The 14,077-nt window shown below is 41.9% G+C and overlaps 1 protein-coding gene across 1 annotated transcript in view; it reads right to left on the bottom strand.

Annotated features, from left to right (window-relative positions):
* Positions 1 to 14,077, bottom strand: part of tanc2a (tetratricopeptide repeat, ankyrin repeat and coiled-coil containing 2a) — a 122,242-nt gene that overhangs the window by 42,301 nt on the left and 65,864 nt on the right. Inside the window, 1 exon segment of the mRNA XM_046834462.1 lies at positions 1,267 to 1,449. Within this exon segment, the coding sequence (XP_046690418.1) occupies positions 1,267 to 1,449 (183 nt within the window).

Genomic DNA, 14,077 nt, shown 5'->3' with positions numbered 1-14,077 from the left:
TTGGAGGATTAAAGTAAAAGCACCTGCCATGATGCTGGAAAGATCTGAAAGGTTTGAAGTCAAATCTCAAAGCAGCTGAAGCAGTTCTCCGTGGATCTGACCAATCACAAGTCTTGCGGAGTGACCGCGGAAAGAGAGAAACAAATGAAAAAAAGATAGTAGAGAAGAAAAAAAAAGATAGAATTCAGAGCTGTAAGAGCGCATCCTTGTGGCCATTTTGAAAAGTGCAGCTCTCAGGATGAAGCCTCAGATATTTTACTATATTTTACAATGAACCTGTTGCTTTAACCAATCAGATTGTGAGTTTCTGACTCCGATGCCGTCTAGCAGGTGAACAATAACGTCTGCATTTTCACGTCCTTTAATTGGACGGTCAGAGAGCGCGCTAGTCCGAGCTCACAACCCGCATCGGTACAGACTGCACAATCTCAAATACGTACGTGTGGATTTAATAGCTGTTTTTTTTATTCCACAACGACTGACGGAGGAGAAGAAATCGATTTGTTTGCAGAACATTTACAAGACAGACTTTAAAAAAAAAAGCTGGACATCGTGAGGGAAAGTCGCCCGAAACAGTACCTGTTAACACTTTTGCGTTGTCTTTCCTGTAAAATTTGCACAAAAACACTCACTTCGCCTTCATTTCAAATCCCCAGGAAAACCGTAACGCGCTGAAGAAACGCAGGAAACCCCGGGGTGATGTGATGAGGTGAATATCGATGCTCCTGCTGGAGATGATGTATGTGGAGGTGCCGTTGTGGCTCCAGTGAAAGGAGACGCGTTGAATTGTGATCATTGGGTTTCTTGCTTTAGTGATGTTTATTCTTACTGTATGAGATCCTGTGTGTGATGCAGCTCTGATCTACTGCACGTCTCTATAATACTGATGTTCCTACAGATGTGGCGTCATAATGAAGCTAATAAGAGGTGGTACCAGGCCTAGCGATAAAATGCACAGCCTGGTTCTGGTTAAAGCAAATATAAATCTCTGTTTGCTTTATAAGATATACAAAGATACAAAGGGAATGATGTGCATTAGGCTGATATTTTCTTGATTAAAACTAATGAAAATATTTTACAGAAAAAACAAAGATCAGACTTACAGAAGCCAATTGAGAATTAAAAATCAAAACAAAAAGAAATGAATTAAATTAGTACAGTACAATTAATTTCATTTTAGCTCCCCTGTGCACAGTCCTTTTTAGTTCTGTGTGTGTGTGTGTGTGTGTGTGTGTGTGTGTGTGTGTGTGTGTGTGTGTGAGTTACCCGGGAGTCTCTTGAGCGGCTGGAGTCTCATGCTGAGGGCCTGGTGTGAGAGAAGCGGTGAGGATGGCAGAGAGCGAGAAACTCCCTCCATGATTCGGATGTGCTGCATTCCCTCAGTCACCGGGAGAGGAGGAACACCGTAATCACCCTCAAACACACACTCACTGTCGCCTGGGGCTCCACCTACACACACATAAACACACACATTAACCTATGACTAATATCTATTTTATGTAGAATAATAAATGAAAGAAGAAAAGAAGAAAAAGGAGGAGGCGTGGCCTCTGTATCTGAGTATTATTAAAAAAGGAGGAGGCGTGGCCTCCGTATCTAAATATTATTAAAAAAGGAGGAGGCGTGGCCTCCGTATCTGAGTATTATTAAAAAGTAGGAGGCGTGGCCTCCATATCTGTGAGTACTAATACAATAGGAGGAGGCGTGGTCTCCGTATCTGAGTATTATTTATAAAGTAGGAGGCGTGGCCTTCATATCTGTGAGTATTAATAAAAAAGTAGGAGGCGTGGCTTCTGTATCTGTCTGTATTAATTAAAAAGGAAGAGGCGTGACTTCGGTATCTGTGAGTATTAATTAAAAAGGAGGAGGTGTGAATTTAGAATAAGAAGGCGTGGCCTCTGTACCTGTCAGAATTCATTGAGGAGAAGGAGGCGTGGCCTCTGTATATGTTAGTCATCACAATAAAAACTTTGCACATGATGTACATAATTAAGTCACTTTCTGGTAGAAATGAGTGTGAGTGTGTGTGTGTGTGTGTGTGTGTGTGTGTGTGTGTGTGTGTGTGTGTGTGTGTGTGTTTCAGAGTGTGAAACTGTGCTGACGTCAAAGACATTTCTGTGCCCTTTCCTCCATCTCAGGTCCTTTCCCTTCTTGTACACTACCCTTTCCTTTTTACACTCCCTCTCTGTCACACACACACACACACACACACACACACACACACACACACTCAGCAGGATCTAGTGTGATGGACGAAGGGTCAGTGTCTCACAGCTACTGCAGTTGCACTGCGTCATGTGATGGCGTCAGACAGGAAGTGGTCGTGTTGCTAGCGTTCGGCCGGCCAGCGACAGATGGCAGCAGCGGGAGGAAAGTAAATAGAGAAAATCATGAATGGGGTGGTACATTTACAAACACACACACACACACACACACACAAACACACACTTTTCCAAACCTGAAGATTCTTCATAAAAAGAAACATCCAGGAATCTTTCTCCAGCTCAACACTGAGCTTAGCACAGTACAGCCAGCTACACAAACCCACCATGCTAGCATCACCTGGAAGATTTTAAATCTATGCTACTATGCTAGCCACAATCTTAGCTTGTGTGACAAAAGTGTGCAGATTGTGGTTCTATGCCTGGCTGCCATTCGTACCGTTGGACCTTCTCTATCTGTCTGTAGCTCTGTGTTAGCCTTCACCCAGATAAGGATCAGTGAATCTGGTTCCTTCAAGGTTTCTTAGTCATACTATCCCAGCAAGATTTTTCCTTGTCACAGTCACCTCTGGCTCGTTCATTTCTGGATATTTAGGAATACATTTACAACATATAAATTCTGATTTTATCGGTTCACACCATCAAACTAACAAAGCTGGTTTTCAAACCACAAAAGTAGAAGTTTCTGTTGTGGAGCTTCAGTCAAAACTACAAAATTTGGCAGTGATTTTTTTTACACAAACTTAATATTCGACTCTCGTGTTCATAATACAGTCACATTGCCAGCTGCTTGGATTCTGACCAAGACCAGGTCTGGTAAACGTGTTTCTCCAGTTTTAGAGTCATTGCATTGGGATTTATTTAAAAATTCTCATGCTGCCCTTTAAGGCACCACATGGTATGGAGTTTCATTACTTGTCACCTCTGTTCCTCTGAATCTGGACTTTTAGTTGTTCCTCCTACCGTTTATGTTCTATGGGTGATCAGGATTTTTCTTCTTGTGCACCAAAACTGTGGAATTCTCTCCTGTTTGAGTTTAAACCGGATGAATCTTTCAGTGTTTTTAAATCTGCTCTAACTTTTTCAGGATGGCTTTCAGCTGATTTTTTGGTATTTGTTGGGGTGTATCTATGATGGTTATTTTAGTTATTATTATTATTATTATTATTATTATTATTATTATTATTTAAATTTTTGTTCCATATTTGCTTTTTTTTTTTTTTCCCTTTTTTTTTTATTTATCTTTTATTTAAAAAAAAAAAAATCAACTGGAAGCTTCTGTCATCAAAGCAAATTACCTGTAAGTACAAACCAACTTAGCAATAAAGTTCTTTCTGATTTCCGATTCATATTTCTGAAAGTGCTTTTGTAACGTTTAATAGCACAAAATGAAATAAAGATAAAATGTTCACTGTTTAAAGTTTCTACAAACAAAATTAAATTGAATTAAATATGGCAGATTTTAAACCATGCAGTACGCCTTATTACTAAATAAAACATTCAAGATCCTCGCATCTTAGCCTCCGTTCTAAACGCTGTACCTTGTCAGTCCATGCTAGCTAAATTCAAAATCATTGCTAGCAATAACAATTGTGGTGTGTCAGCAGATTCCAGATCTATGCTTACATTCAGGAGATTTCAGGTCCCTGCTGGACTTGATTTTTATGGTATGGTAGCGTATACGTAACATACAGAACATCAGGAGAGAGCTATCTGAACTTTTTGCAGCACTATCGTGCAGTATTGTCTCTCTATAATATCCAGCAGTTCTGTTTTTATAGTGTGGGTGTGAGATGAGATGATTTCTAAAGCTGTCAGAGAGGAAGAACCTCCCTGCACAGGAGAAGCGTATGGACCAAATCTCAGCATCAGATCAAAGTCACACACTCTGATGGTGATCATGTTCCTCAAATTCCCACTCCCTCATCCAAACTGAAAAAGAGATGTGTTCTTGGAAAGATGAAGCTCCTGCTCGAGATTCGAAGAGCTTTAGACATGGACTGAAAGTGTAAGAAGCTTGGAGTTGTATCCAGAGGCTCTATTTCCACTCTACTGCCTACTGTTCTAATGGAAATGTGTGGTCTTGATTTGAGAGAAAAAAAAATCAATGAACCCATAACGCCATAGAATGCTGATACGCACCAAGAGGGAACGCTGAGATAATCCAAGGAGGCCATGTAGAAGCTGCTAGGCTAATCAAAACGATGCGATTCCCCGTTATGATGCAGTGAGATGCGATTTCCATTCAATAAATATAATACGATGCGCTGCAATTCAATACGGTACAAAAAGTCTTTGTTTCAGACAGACGGCAAATCATCAATTTACCTAAATACCTTCTGACTTCCACCTCATGACTCTTTCACACACACACCTCTGTAGAGCAAAAAAAGAAATAAAACCAGATGTTCTTTTCCTGTTGTGTCTGCAGGAAGTCACAGCTCTGCCTCTGCCATGTTAATCTGTATTCTGTGTGACTCTCAGGACACGCCTCGGCCTGCGTATTGTTGTAACACGACGTATTCACATAGCAGCAGCGGTGCTGAGAGAACGCGCTCGAGAAATGAGGAGAAATCTAGATGTCGAATATTTTATTGCTCACTTAATAATACAAGTAAAAAAGTCAATAATAAAGTTATAGCGCATCCACTAATAATTATGTCAATACAACGTTTTTTTTACTGACGCAAATATGTTCAAGACACTCCTCATACTATTGGAAGTTTCCAGAAGCTCGGAAGAAACACAGCTCTTGTCTTGCTAAGCTAGAGTTTCACTGTGAAGTAAAGAAATCATCACAAAAAGTACCCAGATTATAGAAGTAGAACAAAGGGCAGCATTAGGGGGCTTCATATCAATGTTCCTCAGTGTATGATGTTTTTCAGAGCTTAGCTTATCTACATTTTAGACCATCCATGCTTGTTTTTTGGGATGGTGTTGTGGTATTGCAGTAGGAAATGTGATAGAACCTGAACGTTTTCCAAGTAACTTCTCTTTAACAGTAAAAAACCTTTTTCTCATCAATTCCCTCAATACGTTTCTCATTATAATGACCAAAACTGTCAGGAAGTGAATTCTAGAAAATCTTAGATCCATGTGAGAAGTATTAAGTAGAGAACTCTGCATGTGTAACAGCATCAGTGGCAAATGTTCTACCTCCAGGCTCTCTCCTGTACATGGCAGCGGCCCAATCAGGTCACAAAAAAAAGGCCATGTCTTTCTTGGCCTGCACGAGTGGTCAGAGTGGAGAAGATGTTCACCATTAATGGTCTAGATCATGTTGTTAAACTGTTCTAGGTTCTAGATCAAGATCCTTCTTATAAACTCCAAACACATTTTTTTTCTTTTCACTGAGAAAGTTCTAGACGTATGGACAGCCGGGTTGAGTCAATATTGTGCTTCGGGTTTGGATGATTAGGATCGCCAGAATGCAGCCGGATTGAATGTATCACTGAAGTTTCTAGAATTTTCTTGAGCAAAAGCATCACAGACTACATAATACGAGATCATGAAATCAAATCTTATAGAATAATGGCATCATGAAGTCACCTAATGACACCGAGTCCAGTTCTTGTGGGGTACTAGGAGGCTCCAGCTCTCATGTTCTTCCTAAAGAACTTTGCATCTTCTACAACCTGCTATGCTATAGATGTCTATGTGTGTAATGTCGCTATGGAAGCCATCATTTATCAAGAAACCTGGAATTTACAGAACCGTTAACCTTTGGTGAAGATCAAAACCACAAATCCGCCGGCTTTGACGTGCTCCTGCAGGCTCCGCCGAGCAGCGAGACACGAGACGCACCTTTCAGATACCTTCACGGTCCAGACTGTGCATTTACTCAAACTCCTGCTCTCTCATTCATGTGTGGCTTTGAGTAATAAGGTCAGTCTCAACCCAGAAGCACCGCTGATTGAGTTTCTCATCGCTTCAGGCACCTGAATCTGGCCCGAGAAGCCTCAAGGTCGCCTGCAATAGAATCGTCTGTCAGTCATGCGGATCAGACGAATAGAAGAGGTCACGCCGAACAAACTAACAATAGTCCATCATGGGGAATCGATAAGAGCGCACGCAGCTGTCGCTCGGGTTTAAATGAAGCAGTCGGGCAGGAGACTGGAAATGAATCTGTGTAACAGAATCCGCTATGAAGCGTGACCGCGACGTCCCGCTGAATGATCTCCTGCGACGTCGCAGTCAACATCATCAACTTCTGAGGCATTGTGTACAGCATCATCTGCTGTATGTGCACTCATTTTCTCTTGTCCACCTGAATATACAGGTCGCCTATATATGAACTGTATTTCATCCGTTGCACTGCACAAAGTATTGGCACCCCTTTACGCACAACTATTTAAGAGAATGGAGCAGCATAGCTGACGTTACCACTGAGCAAAAAGTATTCAGGGATTTGAGTTCCTTTTTTTACATTAAAGCAAAGACGTCGTTAGCGTTGGATTCTGGGTAGGAGCTGTAAAGGTGATAATGTAGTAAAAATATAATGTTGCTACAAGAGTCTCACCAGAACGATTTGTTATAGTACTAGTGGCAGCTCAATGGATAGGATGTGGGACTTCTGATTGGAAGCTCATGGGTTCAAATGGGTTCACCACCAAGCCACCACCACTGGGCCCTTAACTCAGTTGCTCAGCTGAGCAATTGAGAGTTAAGAAAGTTAAGGGCCCAGTGGGGGAGGCTGGTGGTGAACCCATTTGAACCCATGCTCTTCTAATTCCCTCTACATTTTCTGGGAAGATGTTCTGATAGATTTTGTACTGTACTTGTGGACATCAGACACAACGATGTTAGTGTTGTCAGGCACTGATGTAGGTGAGAAGGTGGGAAGGCCTGAAGTGCTGTCAGTGTTCACATTCATCTCAAAAGGTGTTAGGTAGGGTTTAGAGCTCTAAAGCAGGTAACTTAAGATCTTCCTCTCCAAACCATGCAAACTGTATCTTCATGGAATTCACTTTGTGCACAGGGGCATTGCCATACAGGTTTTCAGTTTCCAAGTTCAAGTGAACGCAAAATGTTATTAAACCGCATCCAAAGATGATGATACAATTGTGTGCCTCCAGCTGTGTGGTAACAGTTTCGAGAAGAACCACATATCCCAGGAAGGTTCATGTGTCCCAATACTATCGTCCATATAGTGTTCAAAAAAATATATATAAATAAACATTTGATACACACACACAAACACACACTGTATAACAAATACACACTGTATAACAGATGAGGGCATCTGGATAAACACATCTCCCAAATGGTGTAAATGTAAATGTTAGCACAACCCTAACGAATAAATCTGCCAGAATCTATCAGCGATATCAGTTTAATCCGTGTTCAGTACAACTAGCTGCTATCTGGTGCATGAACACATTAGCATTTTTGATCATTTTGAATTAATACTGACGCCACCATGTCTGAGAGCTTTATTAAAAGTTAATGATACGAAGCCAGTTTCGAAAGTTTTCTCTGCGTACGTCACTTTAGAGCAGGAGCACAGGCGAACAGTAAGAGGCCGAGGATCTGTCTGCTCCGTCTAGAAACGTGATCCCTGGGCGTAGTCGGCGAATGATCAATAATTAAGCATTTCTGCTGGTCATGCCTTGAATTAATGGGAGTGGAGCGCTGCAGATGCACTCAGCTAATGATCTCTACATCTCTATCCCTTTTTTGTAACGTTCTCATTCTCGCGCTTTCCATTTTACAGGACAGGGTTGGGACGGCACCATGATTACTGAAGCGGGAGTCATGTGACTGCTCCAGTATGTCTGCTAAGTACAAGCTGTAGAGCTCTATAGGTTTACAGTAAACAGTACAACTGGTGGGTATAGAGGTGTAAGGTGTGCTAGAGAAATATGCAGGGGTGTACAGGGTGTACTGATATACTACCAAACAATATAGCAAACATACCGAACAACATTATTAACAGTATTACCAACAACAGAGGAGTGTAAAAGTCCTCCTTTAAATAAAATACAGGTACTATTATACACCTATAATAGTATGTATTGCTGTAGAAAACTCTAGAAACATATCTAATGGCTTCATTGGATTATTCAAAGGTATTATTTAAAAAAAAATCATACCAATAGTTTTTCCGGGTTGCGTTATACAGTACAAGAGCAGCCTCTAGAGGCAAATCACTTGTGCTATGTGCTGTTTATTGGAAATGTCTTTTATTGACTTCCATAAACCTCCTCCTTGGTCTTCCTCTTCTCCTTCTTCCTGGTGGCTCCATCTTCAGCATTCTCCTACTGATATACCTCATGTCCCTCCTCTGCACATGTCCAAACCATCTCAATCTCGCCTCCCTCACCTTGTCTCCAAAACGTCGTACATGCGCTGTCCCCCTAATTATCTGATTTCTAATCCTGTCCATCGTCATCTCTCCCAACGAAAACCTCAACATCTTTAGCTCTGCTACCTCCAGCTCCACCTCCTGTTTTTTGCTCAATTTTATATTTATTAATATATAAACTTTCTTTCGGCTTCTCCCGTTAGGGGTCGCCACAGCGGATCCTCCGCATGTTTTGATTTGGCACATGTTTTTACGCTGGATGCCCTTCCTAACGCAACCCTCCCCAATTTATCCGGGCTTGGGACCGGCACTGAGAGTAGCTGGGGATGGTTCCCTGACCAGGAATCGAACCCGGGTCGCAGCGGTGAGAGCGCTGCATCTTAACCACTAGACCACCAGGGGACCTTATGATTCAGTAAAGTTTTTTTTTTATTTAGAACACTACATTGAAGCTATATAGGTATCTATAATAATATACAGAGGACTATACAGTATATTACTGCAATATGACATACAATTAATGTATATTGTATCGGATTACACAGAAGAGACAAGCGTATAGTATTAAAGTAGTACTCATTCAAGATGAATGCATTGGCAAAATAAAAAATTGGCATACTACAGCACGAAAGCTGCACATGGGACCCTCTTGGATGTTTCAACATGACAATGATCCAAAGCACAAGGCCAGCTTGATCCGCCAATGGCTATACCAGAAAAAAGTTCTGGACCTCGATATCATTGAGCCACTTTGGGGAGATCTCAAATGTGCTTTTTGTGCTAAACAACCAAATAACTCACAGGAACTGGAGGCCTTTTGCCAAGAAGAATAAGCAGATATACCACCTGAGAGAATTAAAGGTATGTGTGTATGTATATATATATCCTGAACACAACAACAGGCAAGTGCTCCAAACACAACAGCCAGGTGGGTGCTGAATAAACAGCGCCATTTCAGCACCCGTATTGTGGAAAGCTGTGGCGCACATGGCAGAGGGGCTTCACCCTCATTGAGAAGACTGAAGAGTATAAAAGGAGCCACAAGGGTAGACAGGTTGGAGAATGTCTGGGGATTACTGTATTTACAATTCTGGTAGATGCCAAACTGCATTGTGTTACTGTATACCTGTACTTTGCAATGACAAAGTTCTATCTATCTAAGACTGTCTGTCTGTCTGTCTGTCTGTCTGATACACAGAAGAGTATATAGTATTGCAGTAGTAAACGAGAGTAAACAGGGTACTTAAGCACTACATAAAAGCAATTTAAATGTCTATATTCATAAACATACAATCAAACAGTATAGAACTGGAGTTCTACATACAATGAATGTACACGGTATTAAATAGTTACATATAAGTATTTAAGATCCTGAGGCACACAGTACTCTAATAGCACCCAGCTATACACATATTATAGTAAAATACTTTAACACAGGTATATAAAGTACTATCATAGTACCTAATATACAGAACTATACTATATATTAAGGCATATAATACACTATATGCAATAGTACTATATACTATACTATATATACAATATTCCAAGAGAATAAACAGTGTGTTATAGTATTATATTAATGTAGAGGTTCCCGGTTTGTAAAATGCTTCTAGAGTGTTATTCTGGAGTATAATAGAACGCTGTATTATAGGTGTGTGTCGTTTCTCTCGGTCAGGTGTGTAAAAAGCCTTCAAGCCTCATTTATCCCTGAGGGACCTGACGTTCGAGGCACCTCGACATGATAAATCTTCTGCTAAGACCTCGTCAGCAGAACGTGACCGAGCCGACGTCTGCGAGAGAGGAGGGGTGAGGGAGGGGGCGAGGGAGGGAATGATGAACGCTGGGACCATCACACACACCTTTTAGTCAGATCAACAATATTGTTGGAATGTGTGGTCTGTGCTACACCCATCTGTCCGTTATATGGAAATTAGATTTCATTGCCATCATCGTATACCCTGCTCCTGTCAATCTCAGGAAAGTGGGTGGGGCCTCTGTGTGTTTTTCTATAATTGTTTTCCGATATGTCCTGGTAATTAAAAATAAAAAGTCTCATGTCATATATTTCTAAAAATCTTGCTTGCTGCTTGCAAATCCATTGTACAGCATATACACAACTATTCAAGCCATACATAGCATTTCCCTATAAGGGCATAAGATTATTAAATTTTTAATATCATATGTGTCATATTTTGTACTCAACCATCAATCCTGTTATAAGATTTACTGTAGCATAATTACATTTGCACGAATATACAATTATTTTGATACGTTTTTTAATACAATTATTAAAGAAACAGTTTTCCGAATTAGGAATCAACTGGATCTGATTCATTATGGTTTCTGTTGTTGTGGTGTCGCGGCTTAAAGCTTCACGGTTCACGAAAAGTGATGTTCGTTTATGCAAATAAGGCTTCGTGCCATTAAATATGCATACATTTGCATAATTATAGATTTAAACAGAAATCTACTTTTTGGATGACTTTTATTAGAAAGAAAAAAGTAATTTTACTCTAAATATTAAAGGAGAAAAGCTTTACTGACAAATCATGAGAGAGGGGGCGGTGCGCACACACACACACACACACACACACACACACACACACACACACACACACACACACCGACCTGAACCCACTCCACTATCTCTTTGGCTCTATCTCTCCAATGAGACCAAAAAGTGGGCGAGAAATGCTGACAGGGAGGGATGAGTGTGTGTGTGAATATAAAACTACTGGGTGTGTGACACTCGGAGTATGTCTATGTGTGTGTGTGTGTGTGTGTGTGTGTGTGTGTGTGTGTGAGCATGTTTGTTCACTCATATTAGTGTACATGTGTGTTAACTTTGCGTGAGCAGGCAGCTGACTGTGAGTGGGAGCTTATTGGGTGCTAGAATGTGTGTGTGTGTGTGTGTGTGTGTGTGTGTGTGTGTGTGTGTGTGTGTGTGTGTGTTCATTTCTCATCAGGGTTTGGATGTTTTTTAAAGCCACAGAGCTTTTAGATCCTCATTAATAAGCTGCTGGATCAAGAGAGTGACTCACTAGCAATAAAGTGCCAACACCAACTAACACACACACACACACACACACACACACACACACACACACACACACACACCCACACACACACACACCAGTAAAATCAGACATATTTCTAATCATCAAATTATTTGAGTTCATTAGTAAGGTGGGTGTGGCCTCATGCTAATGAGCACACTTGATTGAGAGCAGTGTAGCGACGCTCTCTGGCTGCTACATCATTTTGTTTCCGTATGCGAGTTTCTTTAATTTCTGAAGGAAGAGTACAGTAAGAGTACAGTAAGAGTACAGTACAATACAGTACAGTAAGAGTGTAGTGGAGGTGAAGAGAGTTTCTGATAGGGTGATGATCGTGAAGGTGGAAGTCGAAGGGATGATGAAAAATGTCATCAGTGCCTATGCTCCACAAGTTGGCTGTGAGATGGAGGAGAAGGAAAGATTCTGGAGTGAATTAGATGAAGTGGTAGATGGTGTACCTAGGAAAGAACGGTTGGTGATTGGGGCAGATTTTAATGGGCATGTAGGTGAAGGGAACAGAGGTGACGAGGAGGTGATGGGTAGGTATGGTTTTAAGGAGAGGAATGTGGAAGGGCAGATGGTGGTAGATTTTGCTAAAAGGATGGAAATGGCAGTGGTGAACACGTATTTTAAGAAGAAGGAGGATCATAGGGTGACGATAAGAGTGGAGGAAGGTGCACACAGGTGGACTATGTGCTATGCAGGAGATGCAACCTGAAGGAGATTGGAGACTGTAAGGTGTTGGCAGGGGACAGTGTAGCTAGACAGCATCGGATGGTGGTCTGTAGGATGGTTTTGGAGGCGAAGAAGAAGAGGAGGAGAGTGAGGACTGAAAGAAGAATAAGATGGTGGACACTGAAGGAGGAAGAGTGTAGTGTGAGGTTCAGGGAAGAGGTCAGAGAGAGGCTCAGTGGTGTTAAGGAGGTGTTGGATGATTGGGCAACTACTGCAGGAGTGATGAGGGAGGCAGCTAGAAAAGTACTTGGTGTGACATCTGGAAATAGAAAGGAAGACAAGGAGACGTGGTGGTGGAATGAGGAAGTGCAGGAGAGCATAAGGAGAAAGAGGTTGGCAAAACAGAAGTGGGATAGACAGAGTGATGAGAAAAGTAGGCAGGAGTACAAGGAGATGCGGCAGCAGGTTAAGAGGATGTGGCGAAAGCCAAGGAAAAGGCATATGAGGAGCTGTATAAGAGGTTGGACACTAAGGAAGGAGAAAAGGATTTATACCGATTGGCCAGGCAGAGGGACCGAGCTGGAAAGGATGTACTGCAAGTTAGAGCAGTAAAGGATGGAGAGGGAAATGTGTTGACTAGTGAGGAGAGTGTGTTGAGAAGGTGGAGGGAGTATTTTGAGCAGCTGATGAATGAGGAAAATCAGAGAGAGAGAAGGTTGGATGATGTGGAGTTGGTGAAGCAGGATGTAGATAGGATTAGTAAGGAGGAAGTGAGAGCAGCGATTAAGAGGATGAAGAGTGGAAAGTCGGTTGGACCAGATGACATACCGTAGAAGCGTGAGATGTTTAGGAGAGATGGCAGTGGAGTTTTTGACCAGATTGTTTAACAGGATTTTGGAAGGTGAGAAGATGCCTGAGGAATGGAGAAGGAGTGTGCTGGTACCGATCTTTAAGCATAAAGGAGATGTGCAGACCTGCAGTAACTACAGGGGAATTAAGTTGATCAGTCACACCATGAAGTTATGGGAAAGAGTAGTGGAAGCCAGGTTGAGAGAAGAGGTGACCATCTGTGAGCAACAGTATGGTTTCATGCCGAGGAAGAGCACCACAGATGCCTTATTTGCTTTGAGAATGTTGATGGAGAAGTATAGAGAAGGACAGAAGGAATTGCATTGTGTATTTGTGGATTTAGAGAAAGCCTACGACAGGGTGCCAAGAGAGGAGTTGTGGTATTGTATGAGGAAGTCAGGTGTGTCAGAGAAGTATGTGAGGGTGGTGCAGGACATGTATGAGGACAGTGTGACAGCAGTGAAGTGTGCAGTAGGTACGACAGACTGGTTTAGGGTGAAGGTTGGACTGCATCAAGGATCGCCCTGAGCCCTTTTCTGTTTGCAGTGGTGATGGACAGGTTGACGGACGAGGTCAGACAGGAGTCTCCTGGACTATGATGTTTGCGGATGATATTGTGATTTGTTGTGAGAGTAGGGAGCAGGTTGAGAAGAGCCTGGAGAGGTGGAGATATGCGCTGGAGAGAAGGGGAATGAAACTCAGTAGGAGTAAGACAGAATACATGTGTGTGAATGAGAGGGAGGGCAGTGGAGTGGTGCGGTTGCAGGAGAAGAGCTTCAGAAGGTGGAGGAATTCAGGTACCTGGGGTCAACAGTGCAAAGTAATGGAGAGTGTGTTAGAGAAGTGAAGAAAAGAGTGCAGGCAGGGTGGAGAGGGTGGAGAAGAGTGACAGGAGTGATTTGTGATAGTAGGGTATCTGCAAAATGAAAGGGAAAGTTTATAGGACTGTGGTGAGACCTGCGATGTTG

The sequence above is a fragment of the Silurus meridionalis genome, chromosome 22 (genome assembly GCF_014805685.1).
Source record: "Silurus meridionalis isolate SWU-2019-XX chromosome 22, ASM1480568v1, whole genome shotgun sequence".
Lineage (NCBI taxonomy): Eukaryota > Metazoa > Chordata > Actinopteri > Siluriformes > Siluridae > Silurus > Silurus meridionalis.
This window is presented reverse-complemented; position numbering and strand designations above follow the sequence as displayed.